Below are 20,903 nucleotides of genomic sequence, written 5' to 3'. Positions count from 1 at the left end.
GTCTCTCGAGGTCTCTTTCTATGTATGTTGTTCCTTCAGGTATGATTTCTCATGTAAATTTGGGCTAAAACACCTGCTACTGATAATGTGACTCCTGTGATTCATCTAGAGCACAGAAAGTTGACTCTTGTCCTGAAATCCTGATAGGTTAGGGAATGCTTTCTGCTCACTTAGAGGAATGTCAAAGAAGTGAGTAACCTCTCAAGTTAAGATTGCACGATAATGATAAGATCTGGAAAATAGAGCTTGAGGGTTCCTGCTGGACTATTGACCTTTTTATGCTACTAGCCCTGGACAACTTCCTTAAGTGCTTTCTGGTGTTTGCTGTACGAAGCGAGTGTGACTTTGCTGGCATTGCGCTAGCTGGAAAAGGGCCACTGTCCTTCTGATGACATCTCCACCAGATCACCCTGCCCTTGGGCAGCACACGCAACCCTCTTCGTGCTTGTTCCTTTGTCATACCTGAGCATGTCAGGGTCTGGAGGAGTTTGGAATAAACACAAATGAGGCCTTGAAAATCAACCCAGAAAACACAAATGGGTTATAATTCATAAAGGAAGGAAAGCTTGACCTGAATGTCGTGAGGCATCTCTGAGCCTTACAGAAAAACTGATGCCTGCCCGAAGAGTTTGTAAAAGTGATGGTTATATTATTTTGTGCTTTTTTTTTTTCAAAGAGAGTATACAAACATGTGTAGTTTTGGTACCAGAAGCATTTGTTGCCATTAGATATTTTTAAATTGATCTTTCTTAGCAAGACTCTGCAAGACCACAGTGAGATATTGCTTCCTGCTTATATATAAGCTGATGACTTTGCTGATGTCTTGTCTTCTGAAGGCTTTTTTCTACTCCCATTTCTTTCCTAGTATATCAGAATTCAAACATATCTTTGGTGTTATTAAGTATGCAACCAGCAGCCAGGGAACTGATATTCTTTGAAAGAGCTCTGTCTGAATTACTTTTTCACTTTGCCTTCAGAATTTATTGGTAATCCTGAGCAGTGTCATGGGCTTAAATGCCATTTTCCAATTTAGGCTCTCTTGAGCCTGTAAATGATTCACAAGGCTCAGCAAAGGGTCGATGTCGGGACATTGTATCAGACTTGTCCATGCCAGACCACAGGTGACAGCTATAAGCAGCATGAAGTCGTGTCCCAATTCAGTATGGATTGTACGCCTGTTTACTTGTGCTGGGTTCCACATCCCCCCAGAAATCTGAGCCATTACTGATCCATAATGCGACATAGTCTGTCCATGGTAGTGCATTCTGTGTGCATTTTTTGGGCACCCGGAAGATATGTGGGAAGAAGATCAGGGGTCCAGCAGTTCTATGTCTCTGTGGAGGAAGGACAAGAGAGCAAACGAATGGAATGTCTGCTGAGTGCAGCAGTCTGCTAGGAGTGCCTTCTGAATTCTGTCTTCAGTCTCTACATATGAATGGCCTTACCGCTGAAGGGGGAAATTCAGTGTTTATGAAGGTTAGGTTCTTTTTCGTGACCAAGCTGACTTGAGGTCCTAGGGCTCTTCACTCCTGGTGCAGAGCTCTCTTTAAACAGATTCACAAAGTTTTCATAAAACTGTTGTCTGAAATTTGAAGAGTAGGGGACAGTAGTCCTGTGTTCCAGTCATTCCAGAATGCACATTGTTGTCCTGTGTCAATGTCCCTGAAATTGAGATGTCTTATAACTATTGACTCTTACAACTATTGACTCTTACCACTAATCATATGGTCTTAGTGGACTTATGGTAAGAGTTCACCTTTGGAGCCAACAGTTGGTATGTGGGGTTGTTGGCTCTCCTCGGCATTGGGTTTATTTATCATAGAAGTGCTTGTAAGGGATACTTGGGTGGCTCAGTCAGTTAAGTGTCTGCCTTCGGCTCAGGTCATGATTTTAGGGTCTTGGGATCGAGTCCCTCATGGGGCTCCCTGCTCAGCAGAGAGCCTGCTTTTCCCTCTGCCTGCTGCTTCAATTGATTGTGTTGTCTCTCTTGTGCTCTCTCTCTCTCTCTCTCTGACAAATAAATAAATAAAATCTTAAAAAAGGAAGCATTTGTAAAATGTAACTTTTAGTTCATAACTTGCAAACATTTAGTCAAATTAAGTTCTAGAGTATTTGTGTCTCTTAGGAGCCAATAAGTACCATATAGACTGTCTTCTTGCCTGTGGGTTTTAGGTGGTTGGGAACTGGCATGCTGCCAGAATCCTAGTGTGCTGGGCTTGAATTTATGCTAACTAAATAAATTTAGTTTATAAATTTCAAGGAGTTGGCAATTTTCTTAACTTAAAGATTTGGCATCCCTTAGTCTAAAGTGAAATTTCAGATGTAGTCTTTGCGAGTCATGTCATTTCCTTATTACCACTGGGTAAGACATGTATTAAATAGGTAGACAGCAGATATGAAGTCTACAGAATCTATAATTTTTTTTTCTAATGTATGTAGGATGAGTGAGAACAAAAGCCATTTTAAAGTCATTAAGTGGGAAAGAGCTTTCCTTGAACCATTTCTAAATTGTTGTGACTCATCATTTAATACTTATAAACCACTTCTTAAATTTTAGAAATTTAATTTTTAAAAAATGAGTAAATATGGTGCCTGCTCCTATTAGTGCCTATAGTTTGTCTTGCGTGTTGAAAGGAAGACCAAATTCTATATTCATTGAAGCTGGGACATTGTTTGGTGGTTGTCTCAACTTGAGTGTTGTTTTATTTTTTTTTTATTATTATTATTTTTTAATATTTTATTTATTTATTTGACAGAGAGAAATCACAAGTAGATGGAGAGGCAGGCAGAGAGAGAGAGAGAGAGAGGGAAGCAGGCTCCCTGCTGAGCAGAGAGCCCGACGCGGGACTCTATCCCAGGACCCTGAGATCATGACCTGAGCCGAAGGCAGCGGCTTAACCCACTGAGCCACCCAGGCGCCCTTGAGTGTTGTTTTAAACAAAAAAAGTCAGACACAGTATTTCTTGATTACCTGCAGCTGGCTACTCGAGGCACAGAGAACTCAACATTCCTTCCCTGACTGGGGCATTAGTTAATTCTGAGACAAAGCAGAGGGTGACATAGATGAAAAAGTATTAATTGTGCAGGATAGATAGTAAGTATGACTGGTGTTCATAATAGATACTGAATTAATGTTAGCTAGAATTGAGTCCTCTCTGTCAGTTTTTTTAATAACTGATTCCTTGGAGATAGCCACCCTCCCTTTTTAAAAGATAGAACCTAGGCACAGACTCCCATGCAATTCAGTGTAGGTCACAGAGACTATGAAGGTGCCAAAAATCTGGGCATGTACTTGTGACAGTTGATATTCATTTCCTTGAAGGAAAAATATCTGAGTCAAAAAAGACCAGGGAAGCTTCTTGGATGACATAGGTTTAGAAGTGGGGCCTTTGAGAATTTGTTTAAAAATAAAAGAGAAAGGCATAAGGAGGGCACGTGATGTGATAATGAATTACTGATAAATTACTGAACTCTACCTCTGAAACTGATAATGTACTGTATGTTGGCTAATTGAATTTAAAAAAAAAAGTCTGAGCAGCCCAGTTTGATGGGGGGAATGGTTTCGTGAGGCAAGACTGAAGCCATGTGTTCTTACATGTGACAGAGCCTTCCTGACGAGGATCTGGAGGGAAAGGTGCACAGGTGTGTGGTTCTGTGGACATGTCCTTAGCTTCCTGGTTCTCTGGATGATGAAAGACTTTGTACTGAGCCTCTTTGACCCCATCTGGAATAGATTAAGAATACTGTTTTTCATTATCCATTCTTGATGTTTGGCAGTATGTTTCATATACTCATACGCAAATATTGATCAGACTCTCTCTCAAAATATTTAGGACCAACACACTTACTGAGGGTTTGGAACCATGCCGAATCCTAGTGATGGGTAGCTTTATTAATCTGATTTTAAGATACATGGTTAGTAAGGATATACTGTCCCTAACCCTTCCAGAGATGTCTCCCGAGAAATCTGGATTTGGGTACCCTTGACAATGTGAGCTTATCTCAAAAGAGAGGTAGAATGATGCCAAGGTCTGAGAGACTTGGTTTGGTGATAATTTCTGGCATGGATAATTATTTTCTTAAAATCATGCTCTAAGTACCGTAGAGTCTGTAATATTTTGATTTCTTTGAATGTTGATTATACTCAGGTAGTAGAAAGACTGAATGTTTTTGTAGTGTGCTGTTAATTTCAGGTGTAATAAAAAGTGAAATCCCAGAGGTTCTCTCCTCAGTGATTTTATGGTCGTTTTGTTAGATTGCAAGATTAAAGAACTAGACCTTAATTTACAAGCGTGGATTGACATTTCATACCTGGCTCTTCTCCAAGAGTTGATCTCATTTTATCCACAAACATTAGAAATCAAGCACGCCAAACTGGAGGTGACATAATTTAATTTGCCACATTCGCTAAGTCACAATTAACTGTGTTAAACTTCTATGCTCTGTACAGTGCAGGTGTTCTGTGTGATAATTCTCTAAGCAGAATCTCACTTCATTTTCCAAATTAAAAAACAAACAAACAAACAACAAAATCATTTCCAAAAGCCTTTAGTTTTGTATATTGAAATTCATGGAATTGTCAGTGGTTTTATTTCTTGCCCTCTCCCTGCAATGGCTAAAAAAAATACTAAGAGTTTTTCCGTACTATCTTTGTGTAGCTTCAGTTGTCAAGAAGCATTTTGCTTAAACTGAATAATATAAAATAAAGCAGCAAGCTAGGGCTTAAAAATTATAGCTAGCTTCTGCAGCTGTTGTTCAAATCAAAAACTACCAGCAAATCCTTTTGCATTAGTTATACTAAATTTGTAACAGTCTATGTTGCATGAAGTTGCTGGAGGTCTCTGGGGATATAAAGAAAGAGCAAGCCTCCCATAGTGGGAAATAATTACAGTTGCAACATCCCCTTTTGTAAATGAAAATAAAGTGTAGACCTCTCTTCTGGACCTGATCTAAGAATTTAAAGGAAAGAAGAATACACTTGTAAAATTTTAATGGGAAACAAAGACTTTAATTTTGCCAATCTAATCAGGCAGAACTTTGAATGGCATTCTGGGAAAGTCCTAGTTTTACTCATCATTATTGTTAAAATATGAACTTGAACAAGTTTGAAAACATAGAAAATTATTTCGTGTTTCTTCCCCCCCCCCCTTTTTTTTTTGTTTTTTGGTCTTAAAGGTTAAACAGGTATTTGCCCATGTGGTATTATGATTTTAAATTATTCAGTTTGTTCTAGTTTCTAAAATAATACATAGTTGTTTTAGCAAGCAAAAAATCTCATTCCCTTGAGGTAACTATTATTAACGGACTGGACGGTATCTTTATGGTATTGCTTTTAAAAATATTTGGATTGAAAGCCGTAAGTTTATGCTTCAAGACTTGTGTTCTGAAGTGATCTACAAAATGTTCTGAAATGACAATTGTTAGTGAAGGATATAATTTGTACATTCAAATATTTATTGTCTCCTTCCTAGACAACAACAAGAAAACAGGGTTTTTCTTAGTCCTAACTTTTGTGTGTTTTGAAGTCTATTTGGTGCCTTTTAACAGGGTTTCCTTAGCATGGGGTTAGAGGAGGACGGGTTGGGTGGGGTTGGGAAGCCCTGCTGAGTAGAATTGTCACATAAATGCAGTAGTTCTAAGACTTGCCCACTAGTTGAATGCCTGTCTCCTTGTCCACTTAAATATAGCATCTCTAAGGGATATTTTAGCTCTTCTGTGGAGGAGAGTCCAGCTTCCTTCTTGCTTTATGAACACTTTGGTTAAGCCCCTTCCTTGAGACTTATGCAGGTACTTGCTTGAAGGTTGTAATTCCCCAGCTGATGATTTGTTTCATGTTTCTGTGATCATTAATCCTTTATCTTCAGATGCTGAGGAAAAAGAAACAATTTTCTAGGTGGAAGGATTATTTTCTTACCTTTTTTCAATAAGATAAATTGAGATTGGAGATTGGTGAAAAGTGCCAACTCTCTCAGGGGGCACTGAGATGGTGGAGGGTAGCTTGAAAGGAACCTTTCCTTTCCTTGAAAGGAAAGAGTAGAGTCCTGATGGACCTTCAGGGTCTTAGGATTTGCTGGAACTGATCTTCCTCAGAGTGTGTGGATTTGAGGGGAGCGGAGTGTGGGCTCTCCTCCTGGTCTGTGGTGTCACTTAGTGTCTCCAGATGTTTTGGTGTGGACTCCAAAGCCTGAGTAGGAAAGTGGTTCAGAGAAAACATGTTCATTTTCTGGGAAGAAGGGTAGAGGAGTATCTTGCTTAGCCTGTAGCGATAACTATTTTAAAATGAGATGGAGATTATTGATAAGAGTCGATTTTGGAAGACATACTTTTGTTCTAAACAAACTTTTTTTTTTTTTTTAAAGATTTTATTTATTTATTTGTCAGAGAGAGAGAGAGAGCAAGCACAGGCAGACAGAGTGCAAGGCAGAGTCCGAGGGAGAAGCAGGCTCCCCACCAAGCAAGGAGCCCGATGTGGGACTCGATCCCAGGACGCTGGGATCATGACCTGAGCCGAAGGCTGCTGCTTAACCAACTGAGCCACCCAGGCGTCCCAACTTTTTTTTTTTTTTAAACTCAGGTTTAATTCTTGAAATGTGGATTGCTTTGAACTTGGATAGGAAAAGTGATTCCCTCGACATATGACAGTACTCTTTTGAAATCTGTTGTGAGAATTACCCACTTTTTTTTTTTAAAAGATGTATTTATTTATTTGACAGAGCGAGAGAGATCACAAGTAGGCAGAGAGGCAGGCAGAGTGGGGGAAGCAGGCTCCCCGCGGAACAAAGAGCCCCACACGGGGCTCAATCAGGACCCTGAGACCATGACTCGAGCTGAAGGCAGAGGTTTAACCCACTGAGCCACCCAGGCGCCCCGAATTGCCCACTTTTTAAACAAAGAAATGAAGGATTTTGCTAGTAGAGTAGGCTCATTTACGCCGATTTTGAAACGCCGATTTTGAAACCATCAGATTCCATGTGTTGCCCTAAAGTGTTAGCTATTTTTAAAAGCTAATCCAAGGCTTTTCCTGATGTTCTACAAGCATGAAGAAAAACCCATGGAAAATTGACCAATATTTAGCCATTAGGTTTGAAGACCTTCCCAACCAGTCCATTCAGGCTGTCTGCAAGAATCAAAATCTGCTTAAATTAGAACCTACTTTTCCTGCCCTCGCATGCTTGTCCAATTCCTCTGTCTTTCCCAATAGGCTTAAAAAGATAATACGGAAGGCATAAGAAGGGAGACTGAATTTAAATAGCTACTGGAAAGCAATGAGTTCATGGAAGGGATGGTAAACTCACTTGTGTTGCACTTTCCTCTGCTTTAGGATATTCTTGCCGGTTGGTATCACAGAATATGGCCCTTATCCTGTTGAAGGAAGATTCTTTGGATGTAAGTAGTTTTTCAAAAGTTGTATTTGTTATTATGGTATTAAACTTTTTATTTATTTTTACTATAACCAATAATGAATGAGTTTTTTTAACTAAAAAACAATTCTAAAACTGTCCTGTGTATTTTCTTATTTATGAACAGATGTCATAAATTCCTATCTTTAAACACCAAAGTAGTAAATTTGGAGCAGTGCTTCATACTTTCCTTTGTTTATCTAGAATTGTGCATTTAAAATGTTAATGGGGCCATTTTGATTTGCTAAGTGGTGATGGTTCACTCCAGAGTAGATTAATAAGGAGACTAGGAGGATTTTTCTTTCTAGCACAAACTTTAACATGAGGATGATATTCAAGTGTCAGGAGTTGTTTGAATTTCTACAGGAATAGGCTCATGGAGGATTGAACAGCATGGCTCTCTGATCATTTTATAGACCTGTGCCCATGCATTCAGTGGCCTAAAGCCTCTGAGGAGACCAGGGTTGGGAACTGAGGTGAGGTTAACCAGTGACCTGGGAAGTAGTCTAATGGGAAGCTGTCAGCTGAGCAATGAGATTCCATTCGTCAGGACTTGTAACAAGGACTTGTTATTGCTCAGAACCGAAGCCTACCCTTCACGCAGTATATTTAAAGCTCCTTGTAGGAGCAGATGCCAGCCTTAGGAGAAGGGATGAGATATGGTACAGAGACATTTGTACTTGTAGATCAGGCAGGCCCTGAGTCCTCTTGAGAAGGCCTGCACATACTCCACCTCTTCAGGACTCCCAAGGCAGGAGTCAGGGGTGAGTCTGTATGCCTCCAAGGCACCATTGCAAGATGCTGCTCCAGGGCTTGGGAACATCCCCCTTGGATGCACTCCCAGCCCGTGAGCACACCCAGAATGTCTATGCCAGAGGCTCCCTGGTTTGCTGATGATCTTCTAGACCCAGAGCATCCACAGCCTTAAACTAAGCCTCTTATGTGGTGATACCTCAGAAGTGAGGCTATATTTTCCCTTTATGCCGGGTATTCTCTAGAATCAGGAGATGGGCTTTGACTCTGCACAGCAGTCTAAAGCCGTAAGTACAAGCTGGGACTTTTGGTTGACCTAGACCATGGCGTGATTTGTGAAGCCAAACAAGTTTCACAGAGTGTGCCTGGCTTCCCTTGGCAACATTTTAAGAATTCTTTTTCCTAACCAGTGTTGAACATCCTCTTTTAGTGCAGTGACTTTCATATACTCAGTGTCTGTTGAATGGAGGTGCAATTTCTATGGACCTTTTTTGATCCATACTCCAAGGGACGTTCCATATTTCTGACTAGAGTTCTTTCTCCTCTTTCCCCTCCCTACCCCTTTCACCTTCTTCCCCCTCATTCTTTAGTTGAGTTGAAGGCATTCCTATTCTCAAAATATTTCATTTGGTAGGTGTGGAATAAAAGCAGAGTCCTAGGGAAATAAATCAGGACTAGAGTAGATCCCTGTGGAGCTCCCCAGTTGAGCTTTTCAAGGTTGCAGAGCTCTGAGGTTGAAGCAGACAAGAGAGGAACAAAGGGCAAGGCCCCAGAATTAAAAACATTGGGTCTAGCTTCCCTTACTTCATGCCACATGTAAGTGGAAGCTCATCCCATTCACTTCACTTCTTAAAAGGATCCTAGTCCTGAATTGCCTATTGTCCAATGTTTCATATTTTTTGTTTCCAATTTTCTAGTTGTTTACAAGTCTGGTGTCTATTACTTTATGATACCTAGAAGCAGAATTTGATTGATGTAATTCTGCCTCTGTAAGGTCATCTTTGAGAAATACTAATTTCAAGTTTATGGGTCTGTACCACTTGGATTTGTCTTTCCTGCTCCTAGAGCTTGGCCAGTTGTTCCTGATTTTGAGAACTTTTGGGAAACAACTGGTTCAGGAGAAAAGAAGAGGAGAGTGTTGATATGACCTCTCGGTTCTAGGGAAGAAGCAAGAGGATGGTTGGAAAATCAAAGAAAGAATATCATAGATGATAATTTAAATAATGTTTTGGTACTGCTTATCATGGACAACTAGCATTTTCCACCCCCACTGGTGATAAGATCATCATCACTACCTTGAAACCCAAGCAAGTGAAATAATTAATCCCAGATTCCCATCTTTGGACTGTTTCTTAGAACTGCTTCTGATACCTAATACAGGAATAGTCAGGATTCAATGCAGGAAATTGTGACAGCCAGGTCTATCAGAAGATAAATATCCCACATATCAGTTGAACAGAGTGATTTTAATAAAATTGTGAATTAAGTGTGGAGTTGTTAGATAACAAAAAGTATAAAAAGAGGATTCTAGGACAAGTAACAACCCTTAGGAAAAGTCAGAGTCAGCACTTTGTGCAAATGAAGCTCTCTTGAACACCACCCCCCCCTTCATTTCCACATTGCCCACGGCTGCATTCATACTGCACTGGTAGAGTCAATGAGTTAGAGACCACATTGGAGACTTTGGGCACCTAAATCCTAGAGTATTTACTGTCTTGTCCTTTCTGGAATTTCTCACCTGGTCCTAAGGTTCCTTGTGGAAACTGAAGGAAGCAGTGACCCCTCCTAGGCCTGAGGGAACACAGGCGAAAAGATTGGAATTATTAATACTTTCAAACTTCAGAGAGGGGGCTCTCAGAGCTGATCCTTGGATGTCTGAAGAGGGGCAGATGCCTGGCTGGTCTAGTGTCTCTGCCTTTGGGGTAGAAGACAATGAAGATAGTTTTCCAAGTGTTGGCGAAATCCGAAACCTGGCTTCACCTTCTGCTGTTGGAAGAAGCTGTGCTTGCCAGGGTGGAGAAGCAACTCTCAAGGGAATTGCAGGCAGACAGGAAACCCGCAGGAGACAGGCAGGAAGGAGCAAGCTCTGGCCAGATTGGCAGTCTCTCTCCTCTCCTCTTGCACCACCTGCTGGCCAAGTCTTGCATGGAGCCCTTTGGCAAAAAAGTATGGTTTGTAGAGTTCCTGTTCCAGGATTCCAAACTACAGGTAGCAGGGAAACCTTGAGGCTGAGAGTTGTTGACTAAGTTACTGGCACAGAAACTGAGTTCAAGTATAAAGAAAGTTAAAACAGTAAATTAGATGCTCGCAAAATTACTGGAAAAGCTGAAGGAGCAGACGTCTGCATGTCCTAGGTGGGTTTCCATTTCATGCATCCTGTGTTGATGTCAATGCTTATGCATATGTGTTTATGTTTATGCATCCATGTTTACTGTCAAGGTCAGGACACTGTTCTTGCTATCCCAGGAGACTTGAGGAAGTCACTGCTCAGCTTCCAGCTTCTAGCTTCCTATACCTATGAAGCTGGGACGACGTTGTAGAATTTGGAATACTTCCTCTGATGAAAAGGAATCGCTCTCTTCTTTCTGTCTTCCAAATCTTACATAAATGTGTCTCGTTGGAAGAATCCACCCTGAATCATGTTAGTAAGGGAGTTTGGGAAATGCTGTTTTAGCTTAGCTGGCCTTTTCATATATAGAGAAGAATGTAGAAGAAATAGATAGAATCCATCAGCAAACGGTATCTAGTACTGCCGAATTCATAGGCAAGGAGTGGGAATCAGGAGTACACAGGATGTTATAGGATCTCAATGATGTGGTTGATTTTAACATACAATACATTCTTTACTTTGTAATGACATGTAGAGTCGCCATAAACATTTTGTGTACCACTCAGAAGTTTGTTTCTGTTGTTTTCATGGCAAAGCACTGAACACTTGTCAGCCTTAATGGTGATGAATGAGAACATAGTGGTTAAGGAACTAGTTTCTGGAATGCCTGACCACACGTTCAGATTCTGATGCTTGGGCTTAGAAAAGTCTTTGACTCACAGTGAATTCTCCTAGTAAGTCATTTACTATTTTCTACTTTTCTTTTACAAAAGCCCAACTTCTAATTTGGTCTTTTCTCTAGTGGCAGGTGGTTCCCTAGTAAGTTACCTACAGGACTTTTACAATATGGAAGCACATACCCATATTCATACCCACAACTGTACTGTCATTTGTTGCTTCCAGATGAAGGGGGGATTGCATTCTTTTTAATTGACTGAGTAATATTTTAGGTGTGTGTGTATGTATGTACCACATTTTCTTCATCCATTTATCTGTTGAGGGAAAGACACCTGGCTGCTACCATATCTTGGCCCTTGTTGATAATGCTACAGTAAACGTAGGAACGCATGTATCCCTGAGTTAGTATTTTTGTTTTCTTTGGGTAAATACCTAGTTGTGGAATTACTGTACTGGATCATGTGGTGTTTCAGTTTTACTTTTTTGAGGAACCTCCATGCTGTTTTCTACAGTGATTGTACCAATTTCATCCCCACCAGTGGTGCACAAGGTTCTCTTTACATCCTTACAAACATCTCTTTTCAATACTAGCTATTCTGACAGGTATGAGATGATACCTCATTGGGATTTTGATTTGCATTTCTCTGATGATGAGTGATGTTGAGCACATTTTCATGTGTCTGTTGGCCACCTGTAAATAAGTCACCGAGATGAAAAGTCAGAGAAATAGCATAGGGGATATAGCTAACATTGTAATAATGTTTGGTGACAGATGGTGACTGCACTTAGCACAGTAAGCTGTGAGCAATGCAGAGAATTGGGAGTTGGTGTTGTACACCCGAAGCTAACACAGCATTGTATGTCAACTATATTTAATAATAAATAAAAAAGAAGACAAAGGTGATGTTTTAATGTGTGATATGGTGATGGGTTTTTTTGGTATGGAGAAAACACTTGAGGAAGATATGTTTAGAAATGCTTGTGATGCAGAAAGGGTGGGTTGCATCTCTTAAGCCGTAGATGAGACAGCCTCTCCAGTAACAAAAGTTCAGTGTGTTGAGTGCTTCTCTGTGAGTAGCTGACCCTTAGTGTGAGTTTTTGCTTTTAAACTTCCTACCAATTCAGGGGGCACCTGGGTGGCTCAGTGGGTTAAACTTCCTACCAATTCATAGAGGTAGTGAAACTCTTTTTTTTTTTTTAATTTTTTTAAAATTTTTTATTTTTTATAAACATATATTTTTATCCCCAGGGGTACAGGTCTGTGAATCACCAGGTTTACACACTTCACAGCACTCACCAAAGCACATACCCTCCCCAATGTGAAACTCTTTTAAGGCTGGTGTTAAGGTAGTAAAAATAAATAAACAAACAAACAAAAAACCCAAAATACTCTCCCCCTTTTTCCCCTGCCATCCTGATAATACCTATTTGTAAGATCACCTTATAAATACATTTGTTCTTTGACATCTTTTTATGGTATACTAGAAATGTTGCTTGAGCAAGATTTTTCCATGTTCAATTTAGGCATGTTTAATGAATTTTAATCCTTTGAAGGCACTTAACATTTAAAGGGCAGAAAGACTGCTAAGTGTTACCAGGGATTATAAAGCAGGATGAAGGGGATATGAAAAGAACAGAAAAAACAGAGGCTACTGTGGTTGTATAGGTTGGTTGGAGAAATTCTCTCTGATAGGATGGTATTTGGGAATGGAGGGTGGGAGCCACGGTGCTGTGTGGACAGGGGACTGCACATCTCCCTTTGCCTGGGATCATCTTAGTGTGCACCTTTTGTGCTGGCGTCTCATCATCATTCTGTATCTGGGAGACTAGTGTCCCAGGAAGGTGGTTCACCAAGTGCCAAGTCCCAAGGCTGATGCCTTTCTACTCTGCTAAGCCTCCAGCGGCTGCAGTGGAGTGGCCGAGGGAGTTAGAGAAATAGCAAGAACTTTACCTTGTAGTTGTGTAGGTTGTTGTTATGACTTGGCTTTTTTTCTGAGTGAAATTGGGCCTCATTGGTGGAGTCTGAGCAGCAGAGCGATATGATGTGATTTACTCTTTGACAGTATCTGGCTGCTGGTGTGGATGGACACGTAAAGGGAGGCAAGAGCAGAAGCAGATTACCCAGTTAGCAGGTTGTTTTGCTAAGCTGGGTAGTAGGCGATGGGAAATGCTGGATCTGAGTGTTGGCCAGGTTGGTGATGGGAGGTGGTGAGATTCTGGGTGTAGAGTATTTTCACAGTAAAACTGACAGGTTTTTTCACAGTAAAACTGACATGCTAATATATTGATATGGGATATAAGGATAGGACTGCAAGGCTTTAGATCTGAACAACGAGAAAGATTGAGTTGCCATTTCTGAGATGAAGACTGTAGGAGGAGCAAGTATGCTTGGCGGAATCGGAGGTCTTTTTGGGGTCTCTTAGAGTTGGAGTGGTGATGAGATATAGCCAGGCAATTGAACATAGAAGTCTGGGATTCAGGGAACAGCTCTAGATGGAGAGAGATTTTTGGGAGTAGTCAGAGTATCATTTTAAACTAGGAGACTTGATGGGTTAGTGTGTGACCTCTTTCCTTATTCTGATAAGCAAGTTAATGGGTAATTTATTCTTCAATTAATGTATCATAAACTGTGATTTTTAAAAATGAACTGTCAATAAGAAGGATATTCTTTTAATTCTTTGTGTTTAAGTGAAAGTGGTGGATATTTGTCACAAATGATCTTAGTAGAATCAGTGAGAACTTTAAACCTACTCTTTCACAGAATAGAGCTGGTAATACTTTTTTGTTCTACTGTACCTATGTAAAAAATCATTCACATTGAATGGGTTTATTTATGATCATCCATGTCTGTGGAATCCAGCCTTGGCTGGCAGGGGGGTGGGGGGGTTGAATTAGGAGGCTTTGTCCACCTCTAGTGCTAAGGGTATCCTTAAAAGCATCAACAACGTAGAGAACAGGAAGGCATAACCTGTCAAGGAGCTTGGTGACTCTTATCATTGCCACCTGCCTATGTGAAGATAATTGGTAACTGCATGTTGTATCATAGAGGTATATCATGACAAATGCTTAATGGCAACAGTTCTCAGCCTGAGATAACAACCTTCTTTGCTGTGACAATGCAGCTGGGGTATCATAGGGAGAAAATTACATTGGAGGATTAGGTCGGTCAAACCCCTTCATCAGTGAAGTTGATTCTGTATCAGAATTCTGTATTGGGTTTCTAAGCACTGTTAAGAGGTGACTTACGTAGACCTGAGCATGTTTTGTTTGGAATGACTTCCAAGATGTGTCTAAGACACACCTTTGATGAAGTTCACTTGGTTAATGGGATTGTAACCATCACCCTTTGTTCCGAGGATAATTTAGATTTTATGGCAATCTAATAATTTTAAACCTCACTTACTCCCTTTCTAGAATCAATGCATTCAGTGCAGAAAAAAAATAGATATAAATAACAAAAAAATAAAACTGACTGGAACCAACTACTCAAAGAGTTAACAATTAAAAATTTGATTAATAATCTAAGAACTTCTTTTCTGAGGCAAGTAGAAGCGTATGTTTTATATCTGCGTACACACACTCATATATATACACACATTAATATTAACATATTTTTCTGTATAGGTATATACCTATATCTCTATGTGTTTATATGTATTTATAGATCTATTTATATCCACATATTTGTGTACCTATATATTTGTATATCTCTATGTTAATATTATATATTTGTATATGTATTTATATGTGATATTTATATTTTTGGTTCTTTTATTCACAATGCAACGTATGTGTTCCATCTGTAATTGACTGGTGTTGATTTTCTAAAACATGTTTTGAAATGTTAAGCATTATGGGAGAAATGGGATCTAGGACTATTTTGGGGAGATACAGAGTTATAAATAAAAGGTTTCTCTACTATAAGTTTATGCAATCTTTAATAAATTTACTGCTCTGTAAATCTTAAAGAATTAGATATAGAATTCTTCGTTAACCAAACTTATTTGACCACTGAATTTCTTTTTTGGTGAGTAACTCTTATGACAAGGAGCACAGATTTAGAAGTGCTGCTTTTAAAAATAGGGGGTTTTCCTCTTGATTGTTATAAAATTAAAACTTACATGAAAGAGAATGCTCAGAAAATAGAGAAATGCATGTTTAATTTCCAAATTTATATTAAACCAACAAATATTTGAGTGATTTTAGGCTTGATTTTTATTATTATAGACATAGTTATAAATGACAGCAGGGAAAATGCAAAACTATTAGAATCAGACTTGAGGAAATAGAAGACCTGAATCACCCCACAACTATTAAAGAAGTGGTATCGCTACTTAGAGTCTTCCCTACAAAGAGAGCATTAGACACTCTTGTGATGTTGATAGTCTAGTTTTATCAAGCATGAAAAGAACAAGCAGTTACAATTTTATACAAAAATCATCCAGAAAATAAGTCGATAGTTTTCAATGTAGTTTGATGCTAATGTAACCTTTGACTCAAAACCAGTAGGGGCAAAATGGTAAAGAAAAATTATGGGCCAGTCTTAGCTGTGAACTGAAAGGTAAAAATCTTTTTTTTTTTTCTCTTTAAAGATAGGAGTTTTTATCTGATTCATTTTCATTTGCCTCCCCAACTTGCAACATAGCATTGTACATGTAGTATGTGTTCAATAAAAGTTCATTAAAATGAATTGATTTTTAACTTCAGCATAATCAGTTACCAGGTGACATGTATTCCTGATCAGTCCTAAGCCAATAACCTAAGTTCTGACACATTAATTAGAGAAATGACTCCTCTAACTAGGGGTAAATTTCTTTAATAAAAGCATAGCAAGCCAAATGCAGGAATGTAAACAAAACAAAGCAAAAAAACCCCATACATTATGATCTAGTTAGGTTTAATTCCAGGAATGTAAACATGTATTTTCTTTATTTAAAAATTCGGATAGTATACTTCATCTCCTTAATAGATAAAAGAAAAAAAAAGTGCAATCATCTAATTAGATGCCCAAATAATTCTTTTAATGAGCATTTATCAGTAAGCAACAACAGCAACAAACTTCTCATCCTGGAATAAGAGTAGGCTTTCTTAACTTGATAAGGTGCATTTACCAAAACCTATGCTAGACATCCTACTTCCCAGTGAAGTGATAGAATATTCCTTTTAAAATGAAGGTAAGAAGTTGCTGTGGTCCATGTCAAGGAGGTTACTGCCTATGTTCTCTTCTAGGATTTTGATAGTTTCCTACCTCATATTGAGGTCTTTAATCCATTTAGAGTTTATATTTGTGTATTGTGTAAGAGAATGGTCGAATTTCATTCTTTTGTATATAGCTGTCCAATTTTCCCAACACCATTATTGAAGAGACTATCTTTTTGTCCATTGGACATACTGCTTTGTCGAAGATTAGTTGACCATAGAGTTGAGGGTCCCTATCTGGGCTCTCTGTTCTGTTCCATTGATTTATGTGTCTGTTTTTGTGCCAGTACCATGCTGTATTGGTGATCACAGCTTTGTAATATAGCTTGAAATTGGGCAACATGATGCCCCCAGCTTTGTTTTCAGTTTTCAACATTTCCTTGGTGATTTGGGGTCTTTTTTGTTTCCATACAAATTTTAGGATTGTTTGTTCCAGCACTTTGAAAAATTCCACTGGTATTTTGATTGGGATGGCTTTGAAAATACAGCTTGCTCTGGGCAGCATAGACATTTTAACAATGTTTATTCTTCTGATCCATGAGCATGGAATGTTTTTCCATCTTTTTGGGTCTTCAATTTCCTTCGCAAATATTCTGTAGTTTCTAGAGTATAGATTCTTTACCTCTTTGGTTAGGTTTATTCTAAGGTATCTTAAGGTTTTTGGTGCTATTTTAAATGGAATCAATTCCCTAATTTCTTTTTCTACAGTTATATTGTTATCGTATAGGAAAACCACTGATTTCTGTGCATTGATTTTTTTTTTTTTAATCCTGCCACGTTACTGAATTGCTGTATGAGCTCAAGTAATTTGGGGTGGAGCCTTTTGGGTTTTCCACATAAAATATCATGTCATCTACAAAGAGAGAGAGTTTGACTTCTTTGCCAATTTGAATACTGTTCAAAACACGTCTCCAAAGGCGAGGGAAACAAAAGCGAAAATGAACTTTGGGACTTCATCAAGATAAAAAGCTACTGCACAGCAAAGGAAACAGTCAACAAAACAAAGAGACAACCCACAGAATTGGAGAAGATATTTGCAAATGATGCTACAGATAAGGGGCAGGTATCCAAGATCTATAGAGAGCTTCTCAAACTCAACACACAAAAAACAAATAATTCAAAAATGGGAAGAAGACAAGAACAGACACTTCTCCAAAGAAGACCTACTAATGGCTAACAGACACATGAAAAAATGTTCAACATCATTAGCCATCAGGGAAATCCAAATCAAAACCATATTGAGATACCACTGTACAACAATTAGAATGGCAAAAATTGACAAGAAACAACAAATGTTAGAGAGGATGTGGAGAAAGGGGAACCCTCTTACATTGTTGGTGAGAATGCAAGTTGGTACAGCCACTTTGGGAAACAGTGTGGAGGTTCCTCAAAAAGTTAAACATAGAGCTACTCTATGACCTGGCAATTGCACTCTACCCCAAAGATATTTACCCCAAAGATACAGATGTAGTGAAAAGAAGGGCCATATGTACCCCAGTGTTCAATCCAGCAATGTCAACAATAGCCAAACTGTAGAAGGAACTAAGATGTCCTTCAACGTTATCCACATGCCCTAGATAAAGAAAATGTGGTCCATATATATGATAGAATATTACACAGCCATCAGAAAGGTTGAGTACCCAACATTTGCATCAACATGGAGGGATAGGAGGAGATTATGCTGAGCGAAATAAGTGAAACAGAGAAAGACAATTATCATATGATTTCACTTATTTGTGGAATATAAGGAGTAGCATGAAGGACATTAAGAGAAGGAAGGGACTTCTCGTTCCTAGCGCAGCCATTGGCTCGTGGTCCCAAGAAACATCTGAAGCGTGTAGCAGCTCCAAAGCATTGGATGCTGGATAAACTGACTGATGTGTTTGCTCCTCGCCCATCTACTGGTCCCCATAAGCTGAGAGAGTGTCTCCCTCTCATCATTTCCTTAAGGAACAGACTTAAGTATGCCCTAACAGGAGATGAAGTAAAGAAGATCTGTATGCAGCGTTTTATTCAGATTGATGGCAAGGTCCGAACTGATATAACATACCCTGCTGGTTTTATGGATGTCATCAGCATTGACAAGACCGGAGAGAATTTCCGTCTGATCTATGATACCAAGGGTCGCTTTGCTGTTCATCGGATTACACTCAAGGAGGCCAAGTACAGGTTGTGCAAAGTGAGAAAGATCTTTGTGGGGACAAAAGGCATCCCCCATCTGGTGACTCACGATGCTCGCACCATCCGCTATCCTGATCCCCTCATCAAAGTCAATGACACCATTCAGATTGATTTGGAAACTGGAAAGATTACTGATTTCATCAAGTTTGACACTGGTAATCTGTATGGTGACAGGGGGTGCTAACCTGGGAAGAATTGGTGTGATCACCAACAGAGAGAGACACCCTGGTTCGTTTGATGTGGTTCACATGAAAGACGCCAATGGCAACAGTTTTGCCACCCGACTCTCCAACATTTTTGTTATTGGCAAAGGCAACAAACCATGGATTTCTCTTACCCGTGGAAAGGGTATCCGCCTCACCATTGCTGAAGAGAGAGACAAAAGACTGGCGGCCAAACAGAGCAGCGGGTAGAATGGTCCCTAGGTGACGTGATTGGAAGTCTTTATACCTAATTAAAGGTCATACAGCACGATAAAAAAAAAAAAAGAGAGAGAGAGAGAAGGAAGGGAAAAATGAAGAGGGGGAAATGAGAGGGGGAGATGAGCCGTGAGAACCTATGGACTCTGGGAATCAAACTGAGGGTTTTAGAGGGAAGGAGTGTGGGGAGATGAGTGAGCCTGGTTATCGGTATAAAGGAAGGCATGTGTATTGCTTGGAGCACTGGGTGTTATGTGCAAACAATGAATCATGGAACACTACATCAAATATGATGTACTGAATGGTGACTAACATAATAAAAAATTATTTTAAAAAAAGATAAGATAGACCTGTTCCCTGCCAGCAGTGCTTTAAAACATTATACTAAAGGTGTTAGCTCCAATGTGACAAGATAAAGAAACAAAAGATAAAAGGTATAAGGATTAAACTAGATAATTTTCATTAATGATATCATAATATGATTGTCTACATGTAAGATGCAAGAAAATCAATAGGTGAATCCTAATTAGGAGATAAGACAGATTGCCGAGTGGATTTTAAAAGAAAACAAAACATTACAGATAATTGAAGGGCTGTTACTTCTCTTTATCCCATTGCCTGAGAGAAAACCACCCTCTGGAATTTTTTATACCTTTGCCATACCTGTGTATGTATCCATAAACTACATATAAAATTATTTTGGATATTTCAAATTTATGTAAATGAAATAATATTATATGTATCTTTGTGCTGTTTGCTTTTTTCACTCATGTTCTTAACATTTATGTTCATAAACTTAGTTCTAGTTAGTTGTATAGTATTTAAATCTGGGTGGTAGACATTTTGGATTGTTTCACATTTTTTGCATTATCAGACGTGCTGCTGGAAACATCGTAGGTGCTTGTTTGTTAGGTACCTGTGTCTGAATCTATCAGGTATGTACCTAGAAACAGAAATTGAGCTACATGATATTACCTCACTTCTCACCAGGATGGTCCCACCAGTTTCACTTCCTGCAGGAGTGTGTACAAATTTTTATTGCTTCATATCCCTATCAACACAGCTGCTCAGTCCTTCATGCAAAAGGAAGAACAAAATGTGCATTTTCTCTGCTCTCTGTACCAAAGACAGGGTCAGTTTTCAGTGAGACCCATTCCTCCTGCTTTTTGGCTACTTGGGAGAAAAGTCTGCAGCAGGTTGCTTCACCCTGACTCACCAGAAGTCTCCTTGCCCCTGTTTCAAGACTTGATATCCGTGTTTGAAGTGTTCTTTTCTTCTTAAGGGTCTTGAACCCAATTGGTACTACTAACTTTTTGATGGCCTTCCACCGCTCCTTTTTTTGTGGGTGAGCTTGTTCTAGAGCAACCCTTTTTGTCCCAAATGCATGAACATGAATCCTTTCCTGTTTTCTATTCTTCTTCTTAAAATTTAAATTCCAGTTAGTTCACATGCAGTGTTATATTCGTTTCAGGTGTACCGTTTAGTGATTCAGCACTTCCATATATCACTTGGTACTCACAAGTGCCATGCTGAATCCTCATCACTTGTCCTGTTTCACCCAACCCTCTTGCCACCACCTGCCCCCCCTTCCCCCCACCATAGCCTGCTCCCCTCTGACAACCATCAGCTTGTTCTTATTTTCTCCTCTTTAGCAAGGACTTCATGAAATCTAGATTTTCAGAGCAGTAATATCTGGTAGGGCTTATCTTGTCAGATTTTCCAAGTCCCTAGATAGTTACCCGTTTTGGGATCCCAAGAGAAAAGTGCCACTTCCAGGACGCCTCACTTCTGGAATACTTATTTTGTTTCTGAATCATGAATACTAGGGATCACCCTTTGTTCCTTGAACAAAACGTTAGCCAACTCTGATAGATTGAATTAGCTCGCAGGGTACAAATCGCTGGGGCCAACGGGCGCATGTGGCTCCTATTGAACATAATAAGC

The 20,903-nt window shown here is 39.4% G+C and overlaps 1 protein-coding gene and 1 pseudogene across 2 annotated transcripts in view; both read left to right on the top strand.

Moving 5' to 3' along the window:
- The window catches only part of ATP8A2 (ATPase phospholipid transporting 8A2), a gene marked incomplete at its 5' end in the record, with an annotated part of 618,696 nt that overhangs the window by 201,327 nt on the left and 396,466 nt on the right, over positions 1 to 20,903 (top strand). The window contains one exon of the mRNA XM_082700943.1: positions 7,322 to 7,386. Coding sequence (XP_082557069.1) covers positions 7,322 to 7,386 — 65 coding nt within the window. The remainder of the gene's footprint in view (positions 1 to 7,321; positions 7,387 to 20,903) is intronic.
- Positions 18,161 to 19,028, top strand: LOC309848544 (small ribosomal subunit protein eS4 pseudogene; annotated as a pseudogene). Its single transcript has one exon. The product of its transcript is annotated as a small ribosomal subunit protein eS4 pseudogene (transcript).

This window comes from Mustela nivalis, assembly GCF_964662115.1.
Source record: "Mustela nivalis genome assembly, chromosome: 15".
Lineage (NCBI taxonomy): Eukaryota > Metazoa > Chordata > Mammalia > Carnivora > Mustelidae > Mustela > Mustela nivalis.
Note: the sequence above shows the minus strand (reverse complement) of the source record. Positions and strands in the feature narration are given on the sequence as shown.